This window comes from Pristis pectinata, chromosome 39 (assembly GCF_009764475.1).
Source record: "Pristis pectinata isolate sPriPec2 chromosome 39, sPriPec2.1.pri, whole genome shotgun sequence".
Taxonomy (NCBI): Eukaryota; Metazoa; Chordata; class Chondrichthyes; order Rhinopristiformes; family Pristidae; genus Pristis; species Pristis pectinata.
Genome location: NC_067442.1, coordinates 1,630,558 through 1,648,912, shown reverse-complemented (window position 1 = coordinate 1,648,912; position 18,355 = coordinate 1,630,558). Strand labels below are relative to the sequence as shown.

General features: G+C 55.3%; 1 protein-coding gene across 1 annotated transcript; it reads right to left on the bottom strand.

The window, feature by feature from the left end:
- Positions 1-872: 872 nt before the first annotated feature.
- Positions 873-14,590, bottom strand: si:ch211-79k12.1 (uncharacterized protein LOC568891 homolog). Its single transcript, XM_052045537.1, has 8 exons — positions 13,737-14,590; positions 11,047-11,168; positions 10,213-10,411; positions 6,434-6,585; positions 5,791-5,935; positions 5,165-5,309; positions 2,622-2,716; positions 873-1,725 (listed from the first exon to the last, which is right to left on the bottom strand). The coding sequence occupies exons 1-7, from the start codon at positions 13,795-13,797 to the stop codon at positions 2,626-2,628; spliced, it is 915 nt and encodes a 304-aa protein (XP_051901497.1). The 5' UTR covers positions 13,798-14,590; the 3' UTR covers positions 873-1,725; positions 2,622-2,625.
- Positions 14,591-18,355: the final 3,765 nt, after the last annotated feature.

Below are 18,355 nucleotides of genomic sequence, written 5' to 3'. Positions count from 1 at the left end.
CCATGACAGTCTTCTGCCCCTCCCCACCCCCTCAGGCAGTCCGTTCCACATCCCAACCCTGCCACCCCCCCCAGGGGGAGAAACATTCCCCCTGGGGACTTTGCCGTAGGGAGAAGTTTCCCACTCAATATCCCCCTCAGTCCCCCTCCGCTCCCGGGGGAACAGACCCGGGCTCTCCCCATCTCTCCCCGAACGTCCATCCCAGGGACCCTCTCCAGTGCAGTCACCCCCCCCCCCCTCCAGTGTGGGGCCCACAACTGCGCGCAGTCCTCCCTGCTGGGGGTCTGACCAACATCGTGTGAAGTTGTCCCGGGACCTCCCCGCTTGTGTTCCACACCCCGGCTGATGAAGGCAGGAGTCCCGCACACCTTCCTCACCTGATCTCCCGGCCCTGCCCCCTCCGAGGATCCTTGGACCCACATTCCCTCTGTCCCTCGGCACCCCCTCCCCCCCCCCCCAGGGCCCGACCGTTCGAGGTGCGTGTCCCACCCTCAATCCACCACCCAAATGTGTCACCCCCGCACTCTTGATTAAACTCCATCTGCCTCCGCTCTGCCCCAGTTCAGCAGCTGATGGCATCGCCCTGTGGTCCTAAAGACGACCCTCCACTTCCCCAAAACATCCGGCCTCGGGGCGGGGAATCCAATTGATTCTCTGCCCCAGGAGTGACGGCGTTCTTCTGCCTCTGGTCTGGGGAACGTCCCAAGTGCGTTCCAGGCTCCCTATCCCGGGTGAGGGGTGCGGGGAAGGTGGGGAGAGGTCCCTGACCCCGACCGTGTGCTGCCTCCGGGGGCAATCCCTCCATACCCGCTCACTGCTCCCCCCCCCACCACTCGTGAACCCTCCGTCAACACACCGACATCACTCCCAAGTCATTTACTCCACACACCAAGCACTTTATTCATTAACGCTCCCAAAGGAGTAACCGGCAAAGTGGATCAAGTTAATTTTTTTTAAAGTGCAGTTACATTGCTCCGCCTCTGGGTGGCAGTAGCTCCGCCCCGCCCAACATCACCTTCTGGTGGCGGAGCAAAGAACTACACCGGTCACCGTGTGCCTGCCCCTTTAATTAAAGGGACCACACCCAACCCAATGACTCACTAATGTAAAAACGTCCATTAAAGTATCCTAGAACTAATTAATTAAAGCACAATATTATATTGATCTGCAATCACTAGGAAGCATATCCGACAGAAAATAGGGGATTAATTCAGGAAAAGTCCGAGCCTTTCAACCTCCACGGATCTGCAGGGAGTGCCTCAAATCGCCTGCCCTCAGCCCTTGTACTTTCTACAGTTGCTAAAGCACCCAAACCTTCCCCACAAACTTTCCCGTCAAGCCGTGAAAGAGTTAGTGGACTCAAACACCACAGGAACTCATCCCGTCCAACAGGCTGTGCTGTTCTCCCTTACGGTGGCTGCTCAGGGGAACATTAAACCATCGTAATCCCAATAAGTTATTCTAAAACCCTTCCTTTCCTTCGTCTATTTGATCAATTTTTCTATATATGAACAAGAGTAGTAATAAACTTTCATTTAAGACAGAATAATAAAAAATCAATTCCTTCACCCCATCCACCACCAATATAGCTCACAGCAGAGAAAAACACTGAGTCGTTGAAGTTTAGATAATCCAGAAAATCCATCACTTATCCCGCGTCCAAAACATTACAAAGGAGGAGGAAAGTTTAATTCTTCAGATGACGGGTTAGACATCAAGGGAATCCTGCAGTGAAAAATACGTACTGTTATTATTTGGGTAGAACTTAAATCAGATTCAGGCAATAATTGTAGATATCCGAATACTCCAACAACCTTCTACAGATGTCCCGTTGGAAGTGTCCTGACTGGTTGCATCAGGGTCTGGGACGGCAATTCGAATGCGCAGGAACGTGAGAAGCTGCAGAGTGGTGAACTCAGCCCAATACATCACGGGCACATCCCTCCCCACCATCGGGAGTATCTACAGCAGGTGCTGCCTCAAGAAGGCAACGTCCGTCATCAAAGATCCCCCCACCATCCGGGCCGTGCCCCCTTCTCCATGCTGCCTTCAGGCAGGAGGTACAGGAGCCTGAAGACCCCACACCTCAGGGTTCACCAACAGCTTCTTCCCCACTGCCCTCAGGTTCCTGAACCCACCTGAAAACCCCAACACTGCCTCGGACTCTTATATCCTTTTGTTCTCTCTCAGTCTTGCACTGGTGTTTATTCTGTTGTGTAAGGTCTGTATAATTCATGTTAATTGAAGTTTAGGTTAACTTATGTCTGCCATGTCGGTAACGACCGTGCTGTAGAGAGCCAGTCTTCATGGCATTTAAACAGTGACAATTACCTTGAACCTGACCTCTCTGCATCTACATTTGACCCCAAAGTAAAGAACCTCAACCGAAAATTGAGGAGAGACCTCAGCTGTTCTGCCCAGATTCTCGACTCCAACCATTGCCCCCCTCCAGGGAGGGGACTGAGCTCCTGGGCAATGCCTTCCATTGCCGAATATCCCACCGCCTAGGCTCATGCCGGAGGTGGGTCAGGAGTAGCTTGCCGATGGTGGGAGGGTTGATTGAGGAGTGGCAGTAGCAGTGATTTGGTGAGGGGGAGGGGGTGCCTAGAGCCGAGACCTACCTCCTCACATGACCAGGGGGACAGAGTCCGACACGGTGACGGGAGAGCGGAAGGAGCCGCCCTTCCAGATCGGAGTCTTCACAACCTCGTCGTCGCTGCGTGAAGGAACGAGAGACCAGAGCTTCAACAAACACTCCCGGCCAACTCCCAGTCCCGACAGGATCGAGGGGGTGGGGTTGAGTGGGTAGGGAAGGGAGGGAAGGGCAGGGGGTGGTGGGGTACAGAGTAAACTCCACGTGTCTAAACTGTGCTCAGTTCTGGTCGCCTCACTACGGGAAGGATGTGGAAGCCATAGAGAGGGTGCAGAGGAGATTTACAAGGATGCTGCCTGGATTGGGGAGCATGCCTTATGAGGGAACTCGGCCTTTTCTCCTTGGAGCGACAGAGGATGAGAGGTGACCTGATAGAGGTGTATAAGATGATGAGAGGTATTGATCGTGTGGATAGTCAGAGGCTTTTCCCCAGGGCTGAAATGGTGGCCACAAGAGGACACAGGTTTAAGGTGCTGGGGAGTAGGTACAGAGGAGATGTCAGGGGTAAGTTTTTTACTCAGAGAGTGGTGAGTGAGGGGAATGGGCTGCCGGCAACGGTGGTGGAGGCAGATACGATAGAGACTGTTGGATAGGTACATGGAGCTGAGGGCGATGGGTAAGCCTAGTAATTTCTAGGGTAGGGACATGTTCGGCACAGCTTTGTGGGCCGAAGGGCCTGAATCGTGCTGCAGGATTTCTATGTTTCTATGTAAACTGGGGCAGAGCGGAGGCAGATGAAGTTCAATCCTGAGGTGAGACGTTTGGGAGATCCAACAAGGGTCAGAGGCACACCTCGAGCGGTAGGGCCCTGGGGGGTGCCAAGGGACAGAGGGAGTGCAGGTCTAAGGATCCTCGAGGGGGGCAGGGCCGGGAGATGAGGTGAGGAAGGCGTGCGGGACTCCTGCCATTGTCAGCCGGGGCACAGAGTACAAGAGCAGGGAGGTCCTGGGACAGCTTCACACGACGTTGGTCAGACCCCCAGCGGGAGGACTGCGCATGGTCGTGGGCCCCACACTGGGGGGAGGAGGTGACTGCACTGGAGAGGGCGCAGAGGGGACTCCCCAGGACATTGGCCTGGGATGGACATTCAGGGAGAGACAGGGAGAGGCTGGGTCTGTTCTCCCTGGATCTGAGGGGGGGGGACCCGAGGGGGGTCCTGACAGAGGCAGACAACAATGTGGGGGGGGGGGAGAGAGAGGGTGGGGAATGGGGAAACCTCTCCACGTGGGAGGGGGGGTCTAAGTCCAGAGGGTGCAGGCTCAGGGTTGGGGGGGGGGAAGCAGTCTGGAGAGAGTGGTCACCAGTCACCCAGCGCCAGACTGGCCCTTCGGCCCATCGAATCCGTGCCGACCCCTTCACACATCCATCCCGTTCTCCCCCCACCAGCTCCCCTCAACCACACCCTGAGAATTCCCGCGATCGCCCTCCCCCCACACACCCTCTGCCAGGTCCCCACCCCCCCCCACCCCAGTGGGAAATGACCACCCCTCCCGACCCTGTGACTGCCCCCTGGATCGAGACTCTTCCGCTGGGGGAAACATCTCCCCCTGTCCCGTCCCCGCAGCGTCTGGGACGCCTGCAGTTAATTTCCTTGATTTTTCGCTGTACTCCAGCTGTGGCCTCACCTGTAGAACCGTAATATCCAGTGCAGGACGGTCCAGCGCAAGAACAGGCCCTTCGGCCCATCGTGTCTGTGCTGAACACGATGCCGAATTCAACTAAATCCCTTCTGCTGCACATGGTCCGTCTCCCTCCATTCCCTGCACATCCACATGTCTGTCTAACAGCCTCTTAAACCCCTCGATCGTATCTGCCTCCACCCCCACCCCTGGCAGCACATTCCAGGCACCCACCGCTCTCTGTGTAAAACACTTGCCCCGCACATCTCCTTTGAACTTTCCCCCTCTCACCTTAAATGCATACCCTCTGGTATTGGACATCTCCGCTCTGGGGAAAAGATCCCGGCTGTCTACTCTATCTGCGCCTCTCATAATCTGATAAACCTCTATCAGGTCTCCCCTCAGCCTCCGTCGCTCCAGAGAGAACAACCCAAGTTTGTCCGACCTCTCCTTATAGCTCATGGCCTCTAATCCAGGCAGCGTCCTGGTGAACCTCTCCCGCACCCTCTCCAAAGCCCCCGCACCATTCCTGTAACAGGGCGACTAGAACTGCACACAATACTCCAAGTGCGGCCTGACCAGAGTTTTATACAGCTGCAACGTGACTTCCCGACTCTTGTACTCGACGCCCCGACCGATGAAGGCCAGCGCGCCGTACGCCTTCCTCACCGCCCTGTTGACCTGTGCGGCCACTTTCAGGGAGCTGTGGACTTGGACCCCAGGATCCCCCTGTACACCACCACCGTTGAGGGTCCCGCCATTAACTGTATCCTGTCTCCTTACATCTGACCTCCCAAAATGCGACACCTCACACTCGCCCGGACTAAACTTCATCTGCTGTTTCCCTGCCCATGTCTGTAACTGATCTATAATTTCCAAGAATAAAACTCACAGAAACTTCGTTTTCTTCCATTTGTCCTTTCGAGCCCGATACATGTAGGTAGCGATCCCGACTGCAGTCAGCAGGAGGACTCCGGCCGGCAGAACGATGGCCAAGATCAAATTCATCTCGTTCAGCTGCAAGGAACTGAGGGGTTCTGAGGGCAGAAGGAGAGAAAAGTTTGTGGGTGCGAGGGGATTAAACAGGAGCCTTGGGAGTGAGCATGGCCTCTCCTTCAGATTCAGCAAACCAGAGGAGCTGGTCGCTGACTTCAGGACGGGGGGCAGTGCACACGCTCCTGTCTACGTCTACGGTGCTGAGGTCAAGGGGGCTGCAGGACACACATCTGGGACAGATCTGGGACACAGGACAGGGTGGGACACACATCTGGGACAGGTCTGGGACACGGGGTGGGACACACATCTGGGACAGGTCTGGGACACGTCTGGGACACATCTGGGATGGTGGGAAACGGGACAGGGAGGGACACACATCTGGGACACAGGGTGGGACATGGGACAGAGGGAGGGACACACATCTGGGACACAGGACACAGGGTGGGGCACATCTGGGACCGGGTGGGACACGGGACAGAGGGAGGGACACGGAACACAGGGCTGTGCTGAAGGCAGACTCACCTTCCACCACTTCGATGAGAACAGACCTGCACTGGGTCAGGGTGGGGATGGAGGGGTGAGTGGCTTTACACGTGTAGGTCCCTCCATCCTTGGCAGTGACCTCCTCAATCCGCAGAGAACTGTTTGGATAAATCCATTCACTGTCCTGTAAAGAGAGGGAATGCACCGCGATTGGAACCCGGTAATCAGTGATCCTTAATTCTAGTTATAGATCATCGGAATCAGACCCATCACACACTCCCGGGGTCAGACACAGGGTGAAGCTCCCTCCGCACCGTCCCGTCACACACTCCCGTGGTCAGACACAGGGTGAAGCTCCCTCCGCACCGTCCCGTCACACACTCCTGTGGTCAGACACAGGGTGAAGCTCCCTCTGCACCGTCCCATCACACACTCCCAGGGTCAGACACAGGGTGAAGCTCCCTCCGCACCGTCCCGTCACACACTCCCGGGGTCAGACACAGGGTGAGGCTCCCTCCGCACTGTCCCATCACACACTCCCGCGGTCAGACGCAGGGTGAAGCTCCCTCCGCACCGTCCCATCACACACTCCCGCGGTCAGACACAGGGTGAAGCTCCCTCCTCACAGGCTGGAAGTTGGATTCTCCGTGAGTTCCCAGCCGGATGTCCTGCCCCTGCCTACCTGTCGCTTCCACTGGAAAAGTGGGGGCTGCGAGGAGCTGGCTGAGCACGTCACCTCCAGGCTCTTGCCCTTCATGACCCGGATGACCCGTGGGCTCCTGGTGTAGTGGCTGAAGTGGCTGCCTGGCTCAGTGATGGAGACGTCATTAAGGTCTGAGACAAGAGCAGAAAGAGTCAGGGTGACTCATGGGGACCAGCACGGTCACCCGGTGCGGCGGGGGTGGGGGGGGGGGGGCGCGGTTCGTGCAGAGGATCTCCTGGTGGGTCTTCTGCTGGGCCTGGTCAAGCTGGCCATCCATGGGTCCTGGCAGCGGGCAGCTGAGAGTTCCGGCTGGTCCACCTGTCTGCTTGTCTTCCGGGCTTACGTCCGCGGGCAGGTGTCGGAGAGGGATCGCGCGGTGTCCGCAGGCACCCTGGGTGAGTTCCACGCTCGGTGGGCCCCTCAGGGGATCGCGTGTGTCGTGGACAGTGAGAATGCGATTCTCTGAAGTGTTGTGTGGTGCGTTCAGCGGGTGTTAGTTAGTGTTATTGCTGTAGTAATCATAGAACCATCGAACAGTACAGCACAATACAGGCCCTTCGGCCCACAACATTGTGCCAACCTTTAAACCTCGCCTAAGACTATCTAACCCCTTCCTCCCACATATCCCTCTATTTTAAATTCCTCCATATGCTTATCCAGTAATCCCTTGAATTTGACCAATGTACCTGCCTCCACCACCACCCCAGGCAGCGCATTCCATGCCCCAACCACTCTCTGGGTAAAAAACCTCCCTCTGATATCTCCCTTGAACTTCCCACCCATTACTTTAAAGCCATGCCCTCTTGTATTGAGCATTGGTGCCCTGGGAAAGAGGCGCTGGCTGTCCACCCTATCTATTCCTCTTAATATTTTGTACACCTCTATCATGTCTCCCCTCATCCTCCTTCTCTCCAACGAGAACAGCCCCAGCTCCCTTAGTCTCTCCTCATAATCCATACTTTCTAATCCAGGCAGCATCCTGGTAAATCACCTCTGCACCCTTTCCAACACCTCCACATCCTTCCTATAATGAGGCGACCAGAACTGGACACAGTACTCCAAGTGTGGTCTAACCAGAGTTTTGTAGATGCTCAGTTTGTTTTCTCTCTTTTCTGTACAAGTTGTAGTATTTTGACACTGGTTGTCCTTTCGTAGTGTTTTTATCTAATAATAAAAAAAATGGGAACCAGCACACCACAGACCTGTCTGACCATAAGACGGGTTCAACACATTGTTTCGCAGTTGATCTTTAATCCTGGGCACTTTACTGATGCCGGATTGGAAGGTTTTTTTGAGTCATTCCAGGGATTTGCGGACTTAGTCCCATGAGAAGGTGGTGGTGAGCTGTGTTCTTGAAATACCCTGAAGTGTGGGTACACCCACAGTGCCGTTAGGGAGAGAGTTCCCGGGATTCCCTGCCCAGCGATGGTGAAGGAATGGGCGATATGTTCCCAAGTATTGATTTTGTTGTTTTATGTTCAGTTCTGGTCGCCCTGTTACAGGAAGGGTGTGGGGGCTTTGGAGAGGGTGCAGGAGAGGTTCACCAGGACGCTGCCTGGATAGAGGCCATGAGCTATAAGGAGAGGTTGGACAAACTTGGGTTGTTGGGGAGACCTGATAGAGGTTTATCAGATTATGAGAGGCACAGATAGAGTAGACAGCTGGGATCTTTTCCCCAGGGTGGAAATGTCTAATACCTAAGGTGAGAGGGGGGAAAGTTCAAAGGAGATGTGTGGGGCAAGATTTTTTACACAGAGAGCGGTGGGTGCCTGGAATGTGCTGCCAGGGGTGGGGGTGGAGGCAGATACGATCGAGGGGTTTAAGAGGCTGTTAGACAGACACAGGGATGTGCAGGGAATGGAGGGAGACGGACCGTGTGCAGGCAGAAGGGGTTTCGTTTAGTTGGGCATTTAATTACCAGTTTAATTAGTTCAGCACAACGTCGTGGGCCCAAGGGCCTGTTCCTGTGCTGGACTGTTCCGTGTTCCATGTTCTAAGCATGTGTCTGGGAGGGCGACTCCCGGGGGAGGGGGTGCTCCCCGGGATTTTGCTGCCCTTGTCCCTCCAGCCGGGAGAGGCGGTGGGTTTGGAAGGTGCCGTCTGAGGGGTCTCGGTGAGTTGCTGCAGTGCGTCCTGTAGATGGTACGCACTGCCGCTGCTGTGTGTGGGTGGTGGGGTGGGTGAACGGGGGTGGGGGGGTGCCGATCGAGTGGGCTGCTGTGTCCTGGGTGGGGTCGAGCTTCTCAAGAGTTGCTGGAGCCACCCTCACCCAGGGAGGTGGGGGGTGTCCCGTCACACTCCTGACGTGTAGGTGGGGGACAGGTGATGTGGCGGATGTGGAGTGCATGGACTAACCCCACCCAGGGAAGTGGGGAGTGTCCCGTCACACTCCTGACGTGTAGACAGGGGACAGGTAATGTGGCAGATGTGGAGTGCATGGACTGACCCCACCCAGGGAGGTGGGGAGTGTCCCGTCACACTCCTGGCTGCTACTTCGTAGATGGTGATAGGCTTTAGGGAGTTTGGAGGGGAGTGACTCACCAGAGGGATTGGGAACCCCTAGGGTGTTGCGAGTGGGAGATTCAGTGACAATCACGTGGGGGAATGTCAGTGAGTGACAGCGGGATTTTCTCTTGTTGGACTTCCTCATTTTCTGGGGTGAGTGTTATCCGTGATGAATGAATAACCAGTACCACTGACACCAGGAGTTCCCACACCAGCTCATTCACTTTGTGTTTCACATGAGACATGAAACCTTTTCTGAATGTTTTGTTTCACATTCACAAAAATTACCCAATGCAACCCTGGAGCTTAGAGGGAGCGGGAACCGGGGTCCCGGTGGGTTTAACGGGAGTGGGGAATGGGGTCCCGGTGGGTTTATACGGGAGCGGGAACCAGGGTCCCGGTGGGTTTAACGGGAGCAGGGAACGGGGTCCCGGTGGGTTTATACGGGAGCGGGAACCAGGGTCCCGGTGGGTTTATACGGGAGCGGGAACCAGGGTCCCGGTGGGTTTATACGGGAGCGGGAACCAGGGTCCCGGTGGGTTTATACGGGAGCGGGAACCAGGGTCCCGGTGGGTTTATACGGGAGCGGGAACCAGGGTCCCGGTGGGTTTATACGGGAGCGGGAACCAGGGTCCCGGTGGGTTTATACGGGAGCGGGAACCAGGGTCCCGGTGGGTTTATACGGGAGCGGGAACCAGGGTCCCGGTGGGTTTATACGGGAGCGGGAACCGGGGTCCCGGTGGGTTTATACGGGAGCGGGAACCGGGGTCCCGGTGGGTTTATACGGGAGCAGGGAACGGGGTCCCGGTGGGTTTAACGGGAGCGGGAACCAGGGTCCCGGTGGGTTTAACGGGAGCGGGAACCAGGGTCCCGGTGGGTTTAACGGGAGCGGGAACCAGGGTCCCGGTGGGTTTAACGGGAGCGGGAACCAGGGTCCCGGTGGGTTTAACGGGAGCGGGAACCAGGGTCCCGGTGGGTTTAACGGGAGCGGGGAATGGGGTCCGGGGGGGGGGGGAATTTAAGTGGGAAGCGGGGGGGGGGGGTGGGGGGGGAGTGGAGAGAGAGGGTGGGTGAGGGGGGAAAGGGGTGAGGGGGAAAAGGGGGTGGGGGAAGGGAGGGGATGGGGAAGGGGAAAGAAAAGGGAAGAGGGGGAGGGGGAAAGAGGGAGGGGAGGGGGGAAGGGGAGAGGGGGTAAGGGGAGGGGAACAGACGAGAACCGAGGTTAGTATCGAGGACTCTGCAGAGACACCTACACTGTAAAGGGATGGTGATGCTGTCAGACACGATCTCCCCCTCGCTCCCGTTGGACACACAGCGGTAGGGACCAGTGTGCCATTTGTAAATGCCTTTCACCTGCAGCAGGAGCTCGCCGTTCACCCTGCTGACGTTGAAGTTGTAAAACCAGCAACGGAACGTGGTTGTGGTGTCGATGTTGATCCACGATCTAATCCACTGGAGAGGAAAGGCCACAGTTACCCAGGTTAGTGCTGAACTAAAGCTCCCTCCGCACCGTCCCATCACACACTCCCGGGGTCAGACACAGGGTGAAGCTCCCTCCGCACCGTCCCATCACACACTCCCGGGGTCAGACACAGGGTGAAGCTCCCTCCGCACCGTCCCATCACACACTCCCGGGGTCAGACACAGGGTGAAGCTCCCTCCGCACCGTCCCATCACACACTCCCGGGGTCAGACACAGGGTGAGGCTCCCTCCGCACCGTCCCATCACACACTCCCGGGGTCAGACACAGGGTGAGGCTCCCCCCGCACCGTCCCGTCACACACTCCCGGGGTCAGACACAGGGTGAGGCTCCCTCCGCACCGTCCCGTCACACACTCCCGGGGTCAGACACAGGGTGAAGCTCCCTCTGCACCATCCCATCACACACTCCTGGGGTCAGACACAGGGTGAGGCTCCCTCCGCACCGTCCCGTCACACACTCCCGGGGTCAGACACAAGGTGACGCTCCCTCCGTACCGTCCCAATCTCTACACCCACCGCCGCCCCTGAACTCCCTCCACATCAGCGTCCCCCCATGACAAGACAACTCATCTCCCCCATTGCGCTGGTTCTGCGCACGGCCCACCTTGTGGTACATCTGGAACTTGCAGGAGGACAGGTTGAGCCCAGTAGGCAGGCACTGGAGGGTCACATCGCTGCCCACCACAATCAGGTCGCTTGGATCTTTCACCACTACCTCCAAACTCTCTGCAATGGAACCGCAACCAGATGCCCGGTCAGAGACACAGTGCCCTCACACGCATTTCTGTGGGACAGGGGCAAGGGAAGCCACAGTGGCAGACCACTGACAGGGAGACAGCGAGTTTGAATCCCACCACACCCACACAGATAACTGAAAAAACTGGAGTAAACACTGAAATATAATGAACTATTTGGAGGAGAATGTACAAGGCACGGTCAATGAGTTTGCAATGGACATTAAAATTGGTGGTGTCATTCACAGTGAAGACAGTCATCAGGATTTACAGGGGGATCTCGATCAGCTGGGGAAGCGGGCCGAGGTGTGGCAGATGGAGTTTAATTCGGATAAATGCGCAGTGTTGCGTTTTGGGAAGTCAAACCGGGGGGGGGGGGCTTGTACATGAACGGCAGGTCCCCGGGGAGTGTTGTAGAACAGAGGGACCCCGGGGTACAGGTACACGGTTCCCTGAGAGCGGCGTCACAGGTAAACAGGGCGGTGAAGAAGGCGTTCAGCACACTGGCCTTCATCGGTCAGGGCACTGAGTACAGGAGTCGGGACGTGATGTCGCAGTGTACAGGATGTTGGTGAGGCCGCACTTGGAGAACTGCGTTCAGTTCTGGTTGCCCTGCTGTAGGAAAGATGCCATTAAGCTGGAAAGAGCGCAGAGGGAGATTTACAAGGATGTTGCCAGGACTCAAGGGACTGAGTTATGGAGAGAGGTTGGGCAGGTTTGGACTTTATTCACTGGAGCGTAGGAGACTGAGGGGTGACCTTACAGAGGTGTATAAAACCACGAGGGGCATCGATAGGGTGAATGCGCACAGTCTTTTCCCCCAGGGTTGGGGAATCAAGAACCAGAGGGCACAGGTTTAAGGTGGGGGGGGGGGGGGGAAAAGAGATTTAATAGCATCCTGGTGAACCTCTCCTGCACCCTCTCCAAAACCCCCACACCCTTCCTGTAACGGGGTGACCAGAACAGCACACAATACTCCAAGTGCGGCCTGACCCGAGTTTTATACAGCTGCAACACAGAACATAGAACAATTACAGCACAATTCAGGCCCTTCAGCCCACAAAGCTGTGCCGAACATGTCCCTACCCTAGAAATTACTAGGCTTACCCATAGCCCTCTATTTTTCTAAGCTCCCTGTACCTATCCAACAGTCTCTTGAAAGACCCTATCGTATCCGCCTCCACCACCGTTGCCGGCAGCCCGTTCCACTCACTCACCACTCTCTGAGTAGAAAACTTACCCCTGACATCTCCTCTGTACCTACTCCCCAGCACCTTAAACCTGTGTCCTCTTGTGGCCACCATTTCAGCCCTGGGGAAAAGCCTCTGACTATCCACATGATCAATGCCTCTCATCATCTTATACACCTCTATCAGGTCCCCCCTCATCCTCCATCTCTCCAAGGAGAAAAGGCCGAGTTCCCTCAACCTGCTTTCATAAGGCATGCTCCCCAATCCAGGCAGCATCCTTGTAAATCTCCTCTGCACCCTCTCTATGGCTTCCACATCTTTCCTGTAGTGAGGTGACCAGAACTGAGCACAGTACTCCAAGTGGGGTCTGACCAGGGACCTATATAGCTGCAACATTACCTCCCAGCTCCTAAATTCAATTCCCCGATTGATGAAGGACAATACACCGTATGCCTTCTTAACCACAGTGTCAACTTGCACAGCCGCTTTGAGCGTCCTATGGACCCCAAGATCCCTCTGATCCTCCACACTGCCAAGAGTCCTACCACTAAGACTATATTCCGCCAACATATTTGACCTACCGACTTCCCGACTCTTGTACTCGACGCCCCGACCGATGAAGGCCAACGCGCCGTACGCCTTCCTCACTGCCCTGTCGACCTGTGCGGCCACTTTCAGGGAGCTGTGGACTTGGACCCCAGGATCCCTCTGTACATCAACAATGTTAAGGGTCCTGCCATTAATGGTGTCCTGTTTCCCAATCTCAATACATCCCCATGGGGTGTTGGTGGGACAAGCAACCCACAGCTCGGTTGGATAGCGAAGGGTTAAGGAGGAGAGGGGAGAGGGTCTGCAGATGTCTGGGAAGGAACAAAGTCTACAGGAGCTAATAACAGACTTCCTGGTTTCAAACACAAACAGGTCCTGTTGTTGTGAAGTTTTCACTTCACGGATCAACTGCCTTTATCAGCCGGCAGATGTCACAGTGCCTGGCATTCAGTTGTGGGGGTCGGAGGGGTGTGGGGGAGGGAGGGGGTCACAGACCGGGAGGGGTGTAGGGGAGAGAGGGGGTCACAGACCGGGAGGGGGTCACAGAGGCGGGGAGGGGTGTGGGGGAGGGAGGGGGTCACAGAGACGGGGAAGGGTGTGGGGGAGGGAGGGGGGGTCACAGACCGGGAGGGGAGTAGGGGAGGGAGGGGGGTCACAGAGACGGGGAGGGGTGTAGGGGAGAGAGGGGGTCACAGACCGGGAGGGGGTCACAGAGACCGGGAGGGGAGTAGGGGACCCCCTCTCTGGAGAGACTTCCTGCCCTTGGAGGACGCAACGCAAGGCAGGAGCGGGGCGAGGACGGAGGGGCCGAGTGTACTCACCGCCCAGGACGGGCTGCAGGCTGAGGGCAGCCCCCACAATAGCCCAGAGAAGCGCCGCCATCGTCCTCTCTTGCCGGGTCCCGTATCGGTCGCAGCAAACCTTCGAGCAGCTGAGCGGAGCTCCTCTCTCTCTCTCGGGACGTCCGGAGGCGGAGACCACTTTATTCTGCTCTCTTCCGGGTCGCTCAACTTGTACTACACCCTGCCTACACCCACCCTTCGTCCTACACACAAAGGCACAGTCTCTCTCCCTCTCCCTCACACAAACACAGGTACAGTCTCTCCCTCTCCCTCTCCCTCACACAAACACAGGTACAGTCTCTCCCTCTCTCACACACACACGCACAGGTACAGTCTCTCCCTCTCTCTCACACAAACACAGGTATAGTGTCTCCCTCTCTCTCTCACACACACAGGTACAGTCTCTCCCTCACACACGCACAGGTACAGTCTCTCCCTCACACACGCACAGGTACAGTCTCTCCCTCTCCCTCACACACGCACAGGTACAGTCTCTCCCTCTCCCTCACACACGCACAGGTACAGTCTCTCCCTCTCCCTCACACACGCACAGGTACAGTCTCTCCCTCACATACACAGGTACAGTCTCTCTCTCTCACACACAGGTAGTTTCTCTCTCACACACACTGATACAGGTACTCTCTCTCTCTCACACACACACAGGTAAAACACACACAAAAATGTGCAGTCACACACACACACACTAAGGTAAAATCACACAAACAACGGTAGTCCCACAGACAGGCAGAGAAAGACTCAGACACTAAGGCACCCAAAGGTACAGTCTCACACACACCGACACAAGAGCGGTGACACAGCGAAACACAGACGTTGGTCTGTAATTTAATCATTATGCCCCATATATAATTCATTGCTCTGAACCTGAGACCACACTAAGAGTTAATGGTCCCTCTTCCTTCAGCCAATGGCATGGCCGAGAGCAGGCGTGACGTCATCTGTAACCGGGTGAACTCCGCGCTGACAGTTTGGGTTTTCGAGCCCCGCCCCGCCCGTGTGTGCTGCTCGGAAGTTTCCGGGGTCCCGTCCCGGTCCCGGTCCCCTCCCTACTGCTTGGGGGGGGGGGGGCGGCAGAGCCGGGGAGATCGGACCCTGGCCCAACCTCCTTTCACTTTGCCCATTCCTACTTGGCCACATTTTTTTAAAGTTAAAAAGTTTACTTCATACATCAAAGTTCCAAAACAACTAATCACAGAAGTTCCAAGACTTAACATTGGCACATCAACAGTTGCTCAGACCAGAAGTAACTCGTTGGTGGGGTTGGATACAAGTGCAGGTGACCTGGTTAGTGTGATGCACAGTTAAGGGGGCTGTCTGAGGTTAGAACAACACACAAAGTCTCTCAGGAACTCAGCAGGTCAGGCAGCGTCTATGGAGGGAAATGGATAGACGATGTTTCAGGTTGAGACCACCCCCCCCCCCCCCCCCACACACACACACACACACAGATGCTGCCTGACCCGCTGAGTTCCTCCAGCATTTTGTGTCTGCGTGGGTTGCTCCAGATTCCAGCTTCTGGGGAACCTCTTGCCTCTCTGACCAAGGTTACCTGAGGGTCTGTGGATCAACGGGGGAAGTGGGCCAAGGTCTGGCAACTGGAGTTTAACTCGGACAAGTGCGAGGTGATGAATTTTGGGGAGTTCAACCAGGGCAGGACTTACACAGTGAACAGCAGGGCCCCGGGGAGTGTTGTAGCACGGAGAGACTCAGGGGTACAGGTACACGTACACGTTTCCTTGAAAGTGGTGTCACAGGTAGACAGGGCAGTGAAGAAGGCATTCGGCACACTGGCCTTCATCGGTCAGGGCACTGAGTACAGGAGTTGGGACGTCCCGTTACAGCTGTACAAGTCGTCGGTGAGGCCGCACCTGGAGTACTGTGTGCGGTTCTGGTCGCCCAGCTATAGGAAGGGTGTCACTGAGCTGGAGAGGGGGCAGGAAAGGTTCACGGGGACGTTCCCAGGGCTGCAGTTATAAGGAGAGGCTGGACAGGCCGGATAAAATAAACCTTGCTGCTGAGGTGGGGCCCATGTTTACTTCCTCCCCAGGGGCCATCCAGCCCACTGCAGTCATCCAGGTTTGATGTCCTGGTGAGGGTGTGGAACCATGCACATTTAGGGTTAGAACAGAGAACAGGGGTCATAATCAAAGACCCCACCCACCCATCATTCTCTCTTCTCTCCTCTTCCATCGGGTAGAAGATACAGGAGCCTGAGGGCACGTACCCCCAGGCTCAAGGACAGCTTCTACCCCACTGTGATAAGACTATTGAACGGTTCCCTTATACGATGAGATGGACTCTGACCTCACAATCTACCTTGTTGTGACCTTGCATTTTATTGCACTGCACTTTCTCTGTAGCTGTGACACTTTGTACTGTTATTGTTTTTACCTGTACTACCTCACTGCACTCTGTACTGACTCAATGTAACTGCACTGTGTAATGAATTGACCTGTACGATCGGTTTACAAGACAAGCTTTTCACTGTACCTCAGTACAAGTGACAATAATAAACCAATACAGCACACAGACAGGCCCTTCAGCCCACAATGTTGTGCTGAACTAATTAAACGCCTCACTAAACTAATCCCTTCTGCCGACACAATATCTGTCTCCCTCCATTCCCTGCACATCCACGTGTCTAACAGCCTCTTAAACCCCTCGATCGTATCTGCCTCCACCCCCACCCCTGGCAGCACATTCCAGGCACCCACCACTCTCTGTGTAAAAAAAAACCTGCCCCGCACATCTCCCCTTTCACCTTAAATGCACGCCCTCTGGTATTAGACATTTTGACCCTGGGGATAATGATTCCGGCTGTCAGAGTATCTGTGCCTCTCATAAACCTCCATCAAGTCTCCCCTCAGCCTCTGCCGCTCCAGAGAAAACCACCCAAGTTTGTCCTAAACTCTCCTTGTTGGAGATCACACAGAGAAGTCGTCCCTGCTTTGACGAACCTCGGCCAAGTTGGGGCAGAGGCCAGTCAACAGGGCAAGTCACACCCTTGACACAGGCACCAGATCTTCTGTGCAGACATTCTGAGGGCAGGGGAGTGTGATTACACTCACTGGCACGGGTGTAGAACCAGTTCTTGCGAGGAGCTAGCTCCTTGTGTTGGACAAAGAGTAGATAGATGTGTTGGATAGAGGTGACAGCTGGAATCTTTGTCCCCAGGGTGGAAATGTCTAATATCGGGGGTGTGCATTTAAGGTGAGGGGGAAAGTTCAAAGGAGATGTGCAGGGCAAGTTCACGGCGTCAGCCCAGTCTGGGACCTTCAGTTCCCCTGCACCTGTAAACAGAGAGGTCACGGTGACAACCCCCGGAACACTGCAAGCACAAGATACCACGGAGACATCACTGGAATCCACGCAGAACTGTCAAATGCACTGGCTCAGAAACTTGGAGCAGGGAGAAGCTGCCGCCTCAATGCTTGAAATGAGATATCGTGGCTCAACTTGCAGTGACACAGGCTACTGGAGACACAGAAGGAAGCTCACGCACATTTCATGCGGTTTTTTCTTGTTCTTGAAAGAGCAATGAAGTGCTCCAAGCGGCTTCACAAACAAAATCAGATACCGACGCAATCTGGCGTTTGATCAGATTACCACAGCGGAACGCACAGCTGGAGTGACACGGGCTGGACATAGAACACTACAGCACAGTACAGGCCCTTCAGCCCACAATGTTGTACCGACATTTTATCCTGCTCTAAGATCTATCTAACCCTTCCCTCCCACATATCCCTCCATTTCTCTATCATTAATGTGCCTAAGAGTCTCTTAAATGTCCCTAATGTATCTGCCCCCATAATTTCTGCCAGCAGTGCGTTCCACGCACCCACCACTCCCTGTGTAAAAAACTTACCCCTGACATCCCCCCTATACCTTCCTCCAATCACCTTAAAATTATGTCCCCTCGTGTTAGCCATTGTCGCCCTAGGAAAAAGTCTCTGACTGTCCACTCGATCTATGCCTCTGATGGACTCTGACCTCACGACCTACCTTGTTGTGACCTTGCACCTTATTGCACTGCACTCTCTGTAGCTGGGACACTTTACTCTGTACTGTTATTGTTTTTACCCGTACTACCTCAATGCACTCTGTACTAACCCAATGTAACTGCACTGTGTAATGAATTGACCTGTATGATCGGTATGCAAGACAAGTTTTTCACTGTACCTCGGTACAAGTGACAATAATAAACCAAAACCAATAAGCTCACCTCTCATCCTACTCCTCTCCAAAGAGAAAAGCCCGAGCTCACTCAACCTATCCTCATACAACATGCTCTCCAATCCAGGCAACATCCTGGTAAATCTCATCTGAACCCTCTCTTAACCTTCTTATAATGAGGCGACCAGAACTGAACAGTCTATCTTCTAGCGTGAATAAATGCAGCCTATCCGATCTCTGCTTATAACTACAGCACTCCATTCCGGGCCACATCTGGTGCTCCCGGTGTGGTCTGACCCAGGGATACGGAGACCGGGAACTGTGCACGGTGCTCACGGTGTGGTCTGACCCAGGGATACGGAGACTGGGAACTGTGCACGGTGCTCACGGTGTGGTCTGACCCAGGG